Consider the following 14,431-nt stretch of genomic DNA (forward strand, 5'->3'; position numbering starts at 1 on the left):
CCCCCTCAACCTCCTCTAGTCCAGACTAAACATTCCCAACTCCCTCAGCCTTTCCTCACAAGGCTTGGTCTCCAGGCCCCTGACCTGCAATACAAAGCAGATGCTCTATTTCTTTCCAGCTTCCACCCAAGCAGGTGTACATTCGATGAGCAGCAAGCGAATGCATGAAAAGCATCGGCTCTGTGATGATGTGAGGCAATGTGGAATTTCCATGGGTAGATTTCACTCCGTGAGGCATTTATCCAAGCGAATGTTGCCGGTCGTCACGTGGTCGATGTGTACATGTGAACCAGACTTGCGCTAACGGGGACCAAGCAAATAAATTCTTGGAGAGTCATTTACTGATAGAAGGCAAAGAAAACAATCCTGAGACCATGTTCTCAGATTGGACGGAGGACCCCTCTTGTGGCTATGAAAGAAACCCTTAAGCACACACTGTGTCTGTACGCTGAAAATGCGCCTGCAGAAAGCAGTGTTCCTAGGGCACAGCGGCCGAACTCCAGTTTAACACTTAGAAAACCAAACAGGAAACATAAATAATATCATACATTTTAATTGATTCCCCCCCACTTCCAGAACACTAAATTTACATAGGACAAAGAAGAGAGCAAGCAGGCTTTGGTGTCGGTTTGTCCTGTGAGAGTCCTAGGGACACCATAGGCAGAAGCCTTTCTTTGTCGTCTTTCTTGCCCCTCCTGATTTGCTTTGTGCTTTCTTTAATAACATTTAGTGCCTGATCTGAGTCTCTGAATCTGGTGATTTGCAATACAGTAAATGAGATTACATAATACTTCGGTTACACAGTGGCTTTCCCTAAAGTAGAGAATACAAGATAACACAGTGGTCAGGTCAGATTGTACGGAAAACGACGAGAACCAACTGCAGCTAGTGCTTGCTCCGTTCCACAGGCACTAACTAAGCCCAAGACTTAATTAAACAAAGCCAAAGTTTTAAAAAATCGTATTGTGAATAATAGTATACAACTTGATATCAAATCATTTCTCCCCCCCCCCCCGGGTGACAAGGACCCAAGACATCTCTGCCTACTGCTAGAAGTGACTCTCCATGCTTATGGGTAGAGGTCTTTCCCAGTGCTACTACATGACATCCTGTAATTGGAAATGCCAAGGATTTAAAACCAGGAGCGCATACATGCCAAGTGTGTTACTTCAGCTCCTGTGCGTTTCTGAGGAAGCAGGCTGAGAGAATTGTGTTTGCTGTAGATTAAGGTAAGTGTGCAATTTAATTCAAATCATCAAAGGAAGCATCCTATTGAAAGGTGTCAGAAGATGCAGTTTAAGAAAAGAGATTCCAGAGAAACATTGACACACATTTTACTAATAATTAAATCTTCACCAGTCTTGTAAAAATGTAGATTTCCAATTTTAAAAAAAATCTTAGTGAACTGATTTTAGACTGTTTAGTTGCTTTAACAGTTTTCCTGTTCAATGATAGTTTTCCGCATACATGTACAAGAATATGCAAACTACTGTAATTATGAGTTATGATTCAACTGCTATTTCCTTTGGAACATGATTACCATTTGCATGGTCAATCTTATTGATCTCTGGCGTAGCTCTGCGGAAGAACTTGTGGCCACGAGAATCAGTGCTGACAAAAACGTATCCTGGAGGAGATGGATAAGTAGCCGGGCAGATGGCCTGCATCTTTGGAGTATATGCTGTACGGTACATGGTTCCTGCTTCAAAAGGTGCTGAACTAGAAACAGCCATCTTTAAAGGTTTACAGCTTTGAGTCGGGACGATACTGTGTGGTATGTAGTGAGCTCTGAAAGTGGTCATATTGTCAAATTTCCCAGAAGGCTTTTGCATTTCCTGGGGTCTCCTGATCATATCTCGCCGACTGGTATCCCAAGCTTGAAAGTCATCCTTCATGGTTGTGTTCCCTTGGAAGGGGGCATTATTCTTCCTGCTTGTTTCTAACGGTCTCATGAGGACAAGTGGGTGGACTTCATGTTCAACGTAATCCAGGTGGGATGTAGTGTTCAAGTCCATGTTGCCTGCAGGTGGGACGTATTCTTTCGCTTTGTGGACTTCAGGTAAGGAAACGGCCCACGGTGGAAAGCTATCATGGAATTCCGTCACTCCGTTAAAACGAGCCTTTGATTCTATTTTGGTGTATTCAGGCTTGAAGCTGTGCGGAAGTTCCCCCACAAGCCCTCTAAAATCACACCGGTGGGTTGTGACGTCTTCAAAGGGCTGGCTGTTCGGCCTGTACTCTTCTTTCGATCTCACCCACTTTGGCCCGAGCTGATGAGCGACATAATCGTCGCGGTGGCTCGTGATGCTAGTAAAAGGTTGGTCAGAAAGCCTGGTCCTTGCAATAGGCTTAAAACTTTTTCGGGGAGTGAGCTCCTTAGGGAAAAAATCATCTTGAAATGTAGTGCTGTTCCCAAATTTCTCAATGGGGGGATGGTAGATGTTGTCCGTTTTATGAGGCTCCCTTCTTTGAATCCCCCAGGCTCTATAGTCAGCTTTAAGATAAAAACAATATTTAATAACTGAATTTTGACCGGGCTGTTAATACCCTCTATCAAGGTCATAGATCATGTTAATAGCCTCTATCAAGGTCGTGACACTCTACACAAACTATATCCAACCTGCTAATGTCTGTCGGTCAATCTTTATTACACCCCTCGAGCCATACTGAACAAGCCTGCTCATGTAGTAGCTATGGATAGCCTCGATAGACATCTATTTGATGACTATTTGAGAGCCAGCGTGGTGTAGTGGTTAAGAGCGGTGGTTTGGAGCAGTGGACTCTAATCTGGAGAACCGGGATCAATTCCCCACTCCTCCACATGAGCGGCGGACACTAATCTGGTGAACCGGGTTGGTTTCCCCACTCCTCCACATGAAGCCAGCTGGGTGACCTTGGGCTAGTCACAGTTCTATTAAGAGCTCTCTCAGCCCCACCTATCCCACAGGGTGTCTGTTGTGGGAGGGGAAGGGAAGGTGAGTGTAAGCCGGTTTAATTCTGCCTGAAGTGGTAGAGAAAGTCAGCATTTAAAAACCATCTCTTCTTCTTCTTCCAAACACTGCGAGCCAGAAAGAGAGGACACGTTTACATGACAAACAAAGCTGCTGTTTTACACCAGTTTCACTGGAATGATTCCCCCTCCCCAATGAATCCCAGGAACTGTAGTTGGAGGGAGCGGAGAGTTTCCTAGCATCCCCCCAATGCCTATGCCCCCTCCCCATATACACATAAACACAACTGCAAATTCTCATGGTTCACTGAAAAGAAGGAATGGTTTTTAAAACCAGTTAAGTCTATAGGGTAAGGAGCCCCGTGGCGCAGAGTGGTAAGCTGCAATACTGCAGTCAAAAGCTCCGCTTACGACCTGAGTTCGATCCCAACGGAAGTCGGTTTCAGGTAGCTGGCTCAAGGTTGACTCAGCCTTCCGTCCTTCCGAGGTCGGTAAAATGAGTACCCAGCTTGCTAGGAGTAAAGGGAAGATGACTGGGGAAGGCACTGGCAAACCACCCCATAAAAACAAAATCTGCCTAGTAAACGTCAGGATGTGAGTTTACTAGGCAGATTTTGTTTTTATGGGGTGGTTTGCCAGTGCCTTCCCCAGTCATCTTCCCTTTACTCCTAGCAAGCTGGGTACTCATTTTACCGACCTCGGAAGGACGGAAGGCTGAGTCAACCTTGAGCCGGCTACCTGAAACTGACTTCCGTTGGGATCGAACTCAGGTCGTAAGCGGAGCTTTTGACTGCAGTATTGCAGCTTACCACTCTGCGCCACGGGGCTCCTTACCCTATAGACTTAACTGGTTTTAAAAACCATTCCATCACCCCATGGGTCAGGAATGACCCGGTGCTTGCACAGGGGGACTCCTTTTACCTTTTAAAGTCTATAGTGTAGATCTGCCCGACGACGCAACAGGACATTTTGCTTTTGCCTTGGAGCCTAAAGACGATGTTGGACGAGAGTTGCACCATACTTAACCACGACCAAGAGGCAGATCTGGGCAAATCATGCCGACCCAGAGACAACAGTCAAGCCAGCAACCGCTTCTCTCTGCAAAAGCAGCACCTGCTATTACCTTGGTACGTGGGTATCGTATCTAGCTTCCCTCCTTCGACATGTTTCCTGTCTAAAGGTTTTACTAAGATCACCGGTTGTATTTTGTGAGCGTTATAATCTCTCCTGTAAGTCGTTCCCAGGTCCATATCTCCGGTGGCTGGCATGTATTCCTCTTGCGCCCGAACGGGCCGATTCGCCACATCGTATGGAAGGTAGTCAGACCTAGAGTGGGAGAGGACAAAGAACAGAATTTAAAGAACCAAAACCTGCAACAGTAGTTAACACAAGTAAGTCAAAGTATTTTAAAAAAAAGTTCAATTATTTGAAAGGTCTGAGTTTGATCCTGGCGGAATTTGGGTTCAGGTAGATGGCTGTAGTAATGGCTACAGGAGACTTACACAACTTTAAGGTTGGCAATGAGGAAACTGAAATTGTTGAGGACTTTCTATTCCTTGGCTCCATCATCAACCAAAAGGGAGACTGCAGCCAAGAAATCAGAAGGAGATTGAGACTGGGAAGGGCAGCCATGAAGGAGCTAGAAAAGATTCTGAAGTGTAAGGATGTGTCACTGGCCACCAAGATCAAGTTAATTCATGCCATCGTATTCCCTATTACTATGTATGGGTGTGAAAGCTGGACATTGAAGAAAGCTGATAGGAAGAAAGTAGATTCCTTAGAAATGTGGTGTTGGAGGAGAGTGTTACGGATACCGTGGACTGCCAAAAAAACACACAAATCAGTGGGTTATAGATCAAATCAAGCCTGAACTGACCTTAGAAGCTAAAATGACTAAACTGAGGCTGTCGTATTTTGGTCACATTATGAGAAGACAAGAGTCACTGGAAAAGACCGTCATGCTAGGAAAAGTTGAGGGCAGCAGGAAAAGAGGAAGACCCAACAAGAGATGGACTGAATAAAGGAGGCCACAGCCCTCAATCTGCAAGATCTGAGCAAAGCTGTCAAAGACAGGACATTTTGGAGGACTTTCATTCATAGGGTCGCCGTGAGTCAGAAGCGACTTGACGGCACTTAACACACACACAGATGGCTCAAGGTTGACTCAGCCTTCCATCCTTCCGAGGTTGGTAAAATGAGTACCCCGCTTGATGGGGGTAAAGTGTAGACAACTGCGGAAGGCAATGGCAAACCACCCCATAAACACAGTCTGCCTAGTAAACGTCGAGATGTGACATCACCCCGTGGGTCAGTAATGACCCGGTGCTTGCACCTTTACTTTATTCATTAGCCATGTAATAGTTCTGTTGGCTCTCAGTAGTGGCAAGTGGCATCAAGTTGCAGCCAACTATGGTGATCTCATCGAGATTTCAAAGCACGAGCCGAGCAGAGGTGGGTTGCCATTGCCTGTCTCTGAGTAGCAATTTTGGACTTCCTTGGTATTCTCCCATCTAAGTACTAACCAGAGCCAACCCTGCTTAACTTCCAGCATCTGACAGGATTGAGCTAGCCTGGGCCATCCAGGTCAGGCCTGTTGGCTCTTAAAAGGTAAAGGTCCCCCTGTGCAAGCACCGGGTCATTCCTGACCCATGGGGTGATGTCACATCCTGACGTTTCCTAGGCAGACTTTGTTTCTACGGGGTGGTTTGCCAGTGCCTTCCCCAGTCATCTTCCTTTTACCCCTAGCAAGCTGGGTACTCATTTTACTGACCTCAGAAGGATGGAAGGCTGAGTCAATCTTGAGCCTGCTACTTGAAGCCAGCTTCCGTTGGGATCGAACTCAGGTCGTGAGCAGAGCTTGGACTGCAATATTGCAGCTTACCACTCTGCACTATGGGGCTCTTAGATGATGCCAAATTATTATTTCGAGGGGGGGTACCAAACTTCTATCTATCAGGGCAGTATTTACCTGAAAGTTGTGATTCCTTCCATTTTCCCTCCATGTTTTTGGAACTCCTGTTTGGGCTTGAGGCTCTGGCGGGGAGGAACGTTTCCATACTGAGGGTATTTGTCTACGTATTCCGTCATGACGCAAGAATCTCCTCCATGGTCATAAATCCGAGTGGGATTGTGAGGGCAACGATGTCGCCTGAGGTGGAACAAGCACATGCGTACACAAAAGATCACAAACTGCTTATAAGCAAAGTGAATTCCTCGGTAAAGCTTTTGATTGCCTTAGTAAACGTTTCTGCTAGAGCAAAAACAGTGTCTCTATTGCCCCTGTCTTTCTGGAGGCCCGCTGCTTCTCAAATGACCTCTGTTCCCCAATGCTGACAAGCAGAAAAACTCCTTGGAGGATTCAGTAGGATTTATGGCTACTGAGACCTCTCTCACGGAAATTCAGTGTAGCTACTAAAAAGATAAATGACATCAACAAGATTAACCTGTCAGCAAGTATTTACTCCTGTATATACTTCAATGATACTGCTCGCACAGCCAATTCGGCTCTGAATAGTCACACTTAGACTAAAAGGATGGATAGATAGAGGGATAGAGGGATAGATGGATAGATAGCATATCAATGATATTGCTCACACAGCCAATTCAGCTCTGAATAGTGACACACTTAGACTAAAAGAAGGATGGATGGATGGATGGATACTGCTATCTATCTATCTATCTATCTATCTATCTATCTATCTATCAATCATACTGCTCACACAGCCAATTCGGCTCTGAATAGTGACACACTTAGACTAAAAGAAGGATGGATGGATGGATGGATAGATGGATAGATAGTTATGGATGGATGGATGGAGAGCGAGAGAGCTGTATAAACAATCCAAAATTAATTATTTTCATACTCCTATATATAAAGGAACCAAAAGGCGGGAGAAGCAGATTCCCTGGAGTAGGTTGACCCTCTAGCATCCCTTCTGTTGAAAACACGGCCTGTATTGCCAACCATACGCTTCTCCATAAAACCAAGAATTATTAATGTTTTAACTGGAACATGGTAGGTTTACTTGGATGGAAATTAAGGATGTCACCCCTGTCAACGGGAAATAAAAATAAGGCCAAGGCCGATGGTGCAAAATACGCATAAAAATATTTTACATTATTCAGAATAAAAAATTGCCTATGCGTTTCACCCAGGGGGGGCTTCTTCAGGGGAATCTGTTATTATTGCAGTAGTTATGAGCATAAATTCTGTATAAAACCTTTTTATGTGTTTTGCACCACTGGCCTTGGCCTTGTTTTTATTTCCTGTTACTGGCGCGGCCCTTTTATTTCTTTTTACCCCTGCCAGGGGGGGTGGATTAGGGGACCATGCAAGTTAGTCCCTGTGGAACAGTAACGGCGTACCTGTTCTAAACCGGCATCTCGCGGGTGCTCCTCTTAAGGGGGGCAGGGAGGACCCGCGGCGGTTCTTGGCAGAGGAGCTTGACTCAACCCCAGTTGCAATAGGAAAGAACTTAGGACCTAGGGTCACCTGAGCCATTTCCAAACCTCTTGAGAGGAAGGTGGGGCTGAGGAACGGCATATAAAGGCGGTCTGCAGAGCCGTCAACAGAAGAGCCCAGTTCAAAGCTCCTGTAGATCAAGGGTGCAGGACAAAGCGACTGCATTCCCCCTCACTGAAGCCTTGGTGGGACCGGAGATCGGTAGCCCTCCCGCGTACCCTGGATAAAATCCAGCTGCTGCTTGAAGGTTGGTTCAGGCCACAACTGGCCAACTAGAGCTTAAGGCCCCTTGGGATCACTTGTCTCCAACATCTTTCTGGAACCTCTTAAAAGGGAAGCATCTTAAAAGTTCACTGAATACCAAAATGTTAAAACAGAAATCTGTCAGACTGTCTCACCTCCTTTTCCGTCTGCGGCGGTTGTCAGGAGATGAGGTTTATTGCTTGGAACCTGATGGATTGTGACATCAGGACGGCCACCAGTCATTATTCTCCCTGGCTTTTTCTTTCTCTCTTTCTCTCTCTCTCTCTCTTCTCCTTTTTCACTTCTATACCTTCTGGAAAGCTTTTCTCTGAAAACAGGTTTTTAATTCTCATCTTTAGCTCTTCCTTTCCACTGCACTACAGTTCTGCCATTATTTGAATGTGATAGTTTCATTCACCAGGTTAGTCATGTCTGACACCAGCCTGACTAACCAGGATTTCCCAGAAATGCACACCAGCGTGGTTAAGAGCGGTGGTTTGGAACGGTGGACTCTGATTTGGAGAACCGGGTTTGGTTCCCCACTCCTCCACATGAGCGGCGGAGGCTAATCTGGTGAACTGGATTTGCTTCCCCCACTCCTACACACGAAGCCGGCTGGGTGACCTTGGGCTAGTCACAGCTCTCTCAGCCCCACCTACCTCACAGTGTGTCTGTTGTGGGGAGGGGAAGGCGATTATAAGCCGGTTTGAGTCTCAAGTGATAGAGAAAATCGGCATATAAAAACCAACTCTTCTTCTTCACTGCATGGTATTTGAATCTTGACATGAATCACTCTATTTACTATCAGGTTTCAGAGGGGGGGAAACACACTCCCCCACAATAATTTGCGGCCAGGAAGAATGGCCTCCAGGTAGTCGGTCAGTGTTTGGAATCAGACAAGACACAGGGCTTTTCCACGTGGGGGGTTCTGGCCCCGTACTGCTTTAGTTTATCCCCTGATTTCCACATGCATTTCTGTGCCTTTAGCTTTCACGTTGGGTTTTTTGTCCCCCACTTTTTTTCTGGTTCTTTTCAGACTACTTTTACCCCAATTTTTTTCTGGAAGCCGATTTTGAGTCGGCTTTTTCCTCCTGTGTAATATTGCTGTCAGTTTTCTTTGTCCCGTCCACTACCACTCACCTCCAGCCCACTGTTCGATGACTGGACTGTTGTGGCCAGACCAGTAAACTCAGTAGATGCTCCGTCCAGCAGTTATTGCCTAGCTCCTGCTGGGAACATCTACACAGTATGATTGCATGTGGGGTGTGCACATGCGTGCATTGGATTGTGGTAAACTGCTGTACTCTGAATATCAGAGCCATAAGAACACAACCTGAGTAGATTATGAAGGAATGCGCCGTGCAGAAAAAAAAAATGTGTGTGCATGACACACTTAACAGTTGCCAAGTAAATGCTAACATTAAATGAAACAGTACAGTCTTTTAAACACAAAGGGCCATAAATAAACCATTGACAAAGGGCCGTAAATAAACAATTGACCACAAACGTTGTGCCACGGATATCCGTAAGGCACACGCTAAATAAAAAAGCTGAAATGTTTGGAGAAGTGTGGTCATCCCTGTCCTTAAAAGCAAAGAAAGTGTTCCCACTGGGTGTTTTTCCGTTGTTCCTTTCCCCTTGGAAACCCCATTGTGGGAGAGGCTCGGCTCCCCAGGTAACCAGCACCCCCCCACACCGAAACAGGAACTGTGCAGCGCTGTAGCAAAAGCAAAGCAAATTCAACACGCTGCCTAAATCAATAACTACTTGAGAGTTTCTTGACTGCAAAATCGTTGGTGATGTTTATTTTTTTTAAAACCCATTTGTTTGTAGGAGTGTGTCAGGGTAGAACAGCTTGGAAACATATTCGTTCGGCTTGAAGTTCCTCAGTCCTCTTCCAGTGTCCCATCGCCCAAAGTTTACATTGGCTAGGAATCAAAAGGCTGCTTGGCTTCACGCAATGCATTTTAAAAAACCACCACCCAACCTCATTGTACAGGTGAAAATCATCCCATGTCCTAAGCTGCCTTTGAAACTCCGTGTTAAAAGAAAAAGAAGAGCGGTGGTACAATCTGAAACAGTCATACCTTTCTTAATCCACTGAACTCCATGTGCTTCAAAGGATGTAACTCTGCCTAGAATACCACCTGAATGCTAACCCCTCTATGGTTATGCAGGGCAGGATTTTGAATATACCACACCCAGGCAGGACCTGTCCTTGCTCTTCTGGCTCTACTGATTCATTAGCTCCTGCCCTCTTGGAATGCCGCTTTTATGAGGAACTTCGATCACATTATATCTCTCCCCTTCTAACATATAAATCTAATGCCTCTGTCTCTGACATAATGCCTTTTTTATTAAGTGACAGGGATCCCAAGGCTACATTGTCAGTGGCAAGATCTGTTTCAGTCCTTATATCCCTCAAACATTAGATTTACGCTGCTCAGGATCAATGGATCAAGGAGCTTCTAAGGGAGAAAGGAAAGGTAACTCTGACCAGAAGTGACTTGTGTGAGGCCTTTCTAGGCATATGAAATTAGTGTCATGGCACTTGGATTCTGGCTGCTGGTTCTGAGGCAAGGTCTCACTTACCTCCAAATGAAAACATAAGATCGTTCATTAAAACATACATATGTGAATTAAAATTCAAGGCACACGTTACTTTCACAGGCAAGAAAATCCCTTTTAGGCTGTGTTAACAGCTTGCTTCTAGAGGAGCTTTGTTTCTGCCACTGGAATGGAAGGTAGTAGCCTACAGAATTGACTCTTCCGGAGATAGAACAGGCTCCTGTAAGCAGGGGGAACTCAGCTGTATCTCTGCATCCAGAGCAGTTGGTCCAGTTACAGCCAAAGCAGAGATGCGGCCAAGTTGACTACTAAGTCCTTTTACGCCATGAATCATAGAATCATAGAACTGGAAGGGATCACCAGGGTCATCTAGTCCAACCCCCTGCACAAGACAGGAAATTCACAACTACCTCCCCCACACACCCCCAGTGACCCCTACTCCATGCCCAGAAGATGGCCAAGATGCCCTCCCTCTCATGATCTGTCTAAGGTCATAGAATCAGCATTGCTGACAGGTGGCCATCTAGCCTCTGCTTAAAAACCTCCAGGGAAGGAGAGCTCACCACCTTCCGAGGAAGCCTGTTCCACTGAGGAACCGCTCTAACTATTAGAAAATTCTTCCTAATGTCTAGACGGAAACTCTTTTGATTTAATTTCAACCCGTTGGTTCTGGTCCGACCTTCTGGAGCAACAGAAAACAACTCGGCACCATCCTCTATATGAAAGGGAACCAACATTTTGGAATTCCCTCCCCAGGGACCTTTATCTACATCTCTCCTTTAAATTGTTGTTTTCCGCCTTGGGAGCCCTAATTTGGTGGGAAGGCAAAATACACATGTTTTAAATAATAAATAAAAGAACCTGCATGCAGAGCCATATGAAGAAAGCCAGAGTGCTTATTCGACTATCTTTTAATTTAAATTGAAACACTCCCTACCTGCCCCATCACATTGTGGTTTCCCTCAGCAACTATTGCCCATTATGAACTAGTCGTGCTGTCCTTAAACACCACTGGGCACGTGCCTAAAGTCTCAACTGGGGAGTGCTGAAGGTCTTTTCCGTCTGTTGTAGGAAACGACAGCACGACACGTCTGGGCATCCTGTTGCTACAGCTGCCCAAAGGGAAGGGGCTGTGGCTCAGTGGCAGACAAGCTGCTTGGCATGCAGAAGGCCCCAGGTTCAATTCCCAGCATATCCAGTTAAAGGAACCAGGCAAATAGGTGATGTGAAAGACCCCTGACTGAGACCCTGGAAAGCCACTGCCGGTCTGAGTAGACAATACTGACTTTGATGGACCAAGGGTCTGATCCAGTAGAAGGCAGCTTCATGTGTAGTTCCAGGCACCATCACCAACATTTCCCCAAATGCACACGCATGCCAGTGTTGAAAGATACATGTACACTCATGGGGAGCATCAACACATTATGTATTGCTGGTGAGGAGGAAATAACAGCATTTTCTATAACACCAGCATTGTTGGGCTACCCTTACTTAAACTGGGGGTTTCCTTTTCTGCATCAGTAAGTTTTTTATTCATTACCACATTTTTTCCCTGACTTTCCTCCAAGGAACTTAGAGTGCCTTACGTGGCCATACACTCAGCAACTGGGTGAGGTAGGCTAGATGTGTGTGTAAAAAGCCAGTGTGGTGTAGTGGATAAGAGCAGTGATTTGGAGCGGTGGAGTCTGATCTGGAGAACCGGGTTTGATTCCCCATCCCTCCACATGAGCGGCGGAGGCTAATCTGGTGAACTGGATTTGTTTCCCCGCTCCTCCACATGAAGCCAGCTGGGTGACCTTGAGCCAGTCACGCGCTCTCAGCCTCACCCACCTCACAGGGTGTCTGTTGTGGGGAGGGGAAGGGAAGGCAGTTGATTCTGCCTTAAGTGGCAGAGAAAGTCGGCATATAAAAACCAACTCTTCTTCTTCTAAAGTGCCACCAAGTCACAGTCGACTTAGGGCAACCCAGGAGGGTTTTCAAGGCAAGAGACTGATAGAGGTGGTTTGCTGTTGCCTTCTTCTGCGTAGCGACCCTGGTATTCCTAGGTGGTCTCCCATCTAAGTACTAACCAGGGCTGACCCTGCTTAGCTTCTGAGATCTGACAAGATTAGTCTAGCCTGGGCCATCCAGGTCAGGGAAGGCTAGCTGGAGAAACAGTTGTAAGGCTGAGCAGGAATTGGAGCCCAGTTCTCCCTGTATAAAGCCCTCTGTCCACTACAAGGACTGTTTACAAATACTGGATGAGCGAATATGTGTGTGTGTGTGTGTGTGTGTGTGTGTGTGTGTGTGGAATATTGCATCTTCCAGTCCCTCGTTGTTAGCATAAGTTGTGAACAAATATTTTTATATAATGCATTTTTAAAAAAAATCCCACTCTTCTTCCGAGGGGATCAGGGCAATATATGCAGCTGTACTCCATTTTATCCTCACAACGCTGTGAAGTAGGGTATGGAGAGAGAGAAAACCACCGTTCCAAACACACGCAGGAAGTATCACGACAACTGGGGGTTTGAACCACGGTCTCATAAATGCGAGACCAACACCCTGTGCCACATATTCACCTGTGATTTCTGTGCAAATGAACACTGCCATCCCATAAGCATTTAGCCTGCATGTTGAAGCAGTTGAAGAAGGGTCTAGGAGATCTGGGTTCGAATCCCCACTCTGTCTGGGAAGCCACTGGCGTGGGCCAGTCCCACTCCCTCAGCCTGACCTACCTCACAGGGTTGCTGTGTGCGAGAACTGTTGTCAGGGTAAAAATTGGAAAAGGGGGAGAGCGGTGTTGTAAGCCGCTTTGGCTCCCCATCGGGCAGAGAAAAGCAGAGTATAAAATAGTCAAACACTTATTTGATCCATCAGTCAACCACGGAGATGAGTTGACATTCTTAGGAGCGCACATACAGGCTGCAAAGAATTGTTGTCAGGATAAAAATTGGGAAAGGGGGGGAAACGATGGCTATTTATGCACGGGAGGTTTTGCCTTGGGTTCGCCGCTCTCTCGGTGCACATTTCCCCCCATCCGAATTCTCAAAACTCTGCATGGGGGCTTATTGTTGAGTTTTGAGAATTTGAATGGGGAAAACGTGCTTCTAAAGAGTGGCGACACAGCAGGGTAGACTTCCCCTGACTATGGAAGATCCACTGACGTAGCGATTTGCAATAATCTCTTTTCCTTTCTGTAAAATGTATTGAAATGTATTAGGACAGCCAGGGAATAGCTTGTTGCTGGGCGGGATATCTCCGTGTGTCTGTGTGCTAAGGAATTGGGGCAAGAGTCACGGAGGGTTACAATGAACCATAACAAGAACTGGGTGAAACTGTTACTATACTGCCTCCATGTCTGTAGTGCTATCAGCTTTACCCTGAATGTTGATGGGTTGTCATATCTTGAATTTGGATAAATAAATAAATAAATATCCAGTATGATATTTTTACTTGGTAGAGCGCTCTGGTTATGCTCCGAATAAATAACTGTCTTCTTGCAAACAACGGTCTCGGGTCTCCTTCTCCCCCACGCACCTCTGGTTTACTGCATCAGTGGCAAATCCAAGGGCAAAACCTCCCCTGCATAATTGGCCGATGTTGTAAGCCGCTTTGGCTGCCCATCGGGCAGAGCAAAGCGGAGTATAAAGCAGCGAAACGTTTATTTGCTCCGTCAGTCGCCCACGGAGCTGAGCGGACGTGCTTAGGAGCGCGCACGCAGGGTGCAAAGGAGGAGGGCCGCCCTCCCCGGAAAGACGCGTGTCGGGCACGCGTCACGTGCGAACGGGGTGTTCCCCACCCGCTGGAGGTCTGGGAGGCCGGCCTTCCTTACCCGCAGGTGCAAATCTGGCACAGGCACTGAGGCTGCTTCATCCTCCCGGCTGCTGCAGCTGCTGCTTCTCCTGCCCGCCTCGCCTCCCTCTTCGCCTCTGCTCCGTAACCAGGGAAGCGCCGCGTCGCCTAGCAACCCCGGCCGGCATCGCCTAGCAACCCCGGCCGGCGTCTCCTAGGGCGCCCGCGCGAAGTCCCCGCGACGGGCCCCTCCCGGCTGCCGTAGCGCGCTCGCGTTAGCGACGGGGGGGGAGCCTCTCTGGCGCGGCGCCGCCGCCCCCCTTCCCTTTCTGCGCTTGCGCGCGTGGGCACGGGCCGGTGACAGGGGCTTCCGGCGGAAGTCCCGGCGAGAGAGAGTATAGCGGCGGTTGGGTCTTTCTTTCGCTCGCTGGTTC

At 47.0% G+C, this 14,431-nt stretch overlaps 1 protein-coding gene across 1 annotated transcript; it reads right to left on the minus strand.

The window, feature by feature from the left end:
* Window positions 1-1,502: 1,502 nt before the first annotated feature.
* SAXO2 (stabilizer of axonemal microtubules 2) lies at window positions 1,503-14,096 on the minus strand. Its single transcript, XM_056865932.1, has 4 exons — window positions 14,038-14,096; window positions 5,919-6,098; window positions 4,074-4,276; window positions 1,503-2,494 (listed from the first exon to the last, which is right to left on the minus strand). The coding sequence occupies exons 1-4, from the start codon at window positions 14,076-14,078 to the stop codon at window positions 1,503-1,505; spliced, it is 1,416 nt and encodes a 471-aa protein (XP_056721910.1). The 5' UTR covers window positions 14,079-14,096.
* Window positions 14,097-14,431: the final 335 nt, after the last annotated feature.

Source organism: Euleptes europaea, chromosome 20 (genome assembly GCF_029931775.1).
Source record: "Euleptes europaea isolate rEulEur1 chromosome 20, rEulEur1.hap1, whole genome shotgun sequence".
Taxonomy (NCBI): domain Eukaryota; kingdom Metazoa; phylum Chordata; class Lepidosauria; order Squamata; family Sphaerodactylidae; genus Euleptes; species Euleptes europaea.

What these genes read in the sequence shown, in the direction of transcription:
- SAXO2 (XM_056865932.1), bottom strand. Translation starts at nt 14,078, where the DNA reads ATGAAGCAGCCTCAGTGCCTGTGCCAGATTTGCACCTGCGG. An exon ending in GAAGGAATCACAACTTTCAG is followed by an intron (nt 4,277 to 5,918) that starts GTAAATACTGCC and finishes CTCCCACTCTAG; the next exon opens with GTCTGACTACCTTCCATACG. An exon ending in TACGATACCCACGTACCAAG is followed by an intron (nt 2,495 to 4,073) that starts GTAATAGCAGGT and finishes TTTATCTTAAAG; the next exon opens with CTGACTATAGAGCCTGGGGG.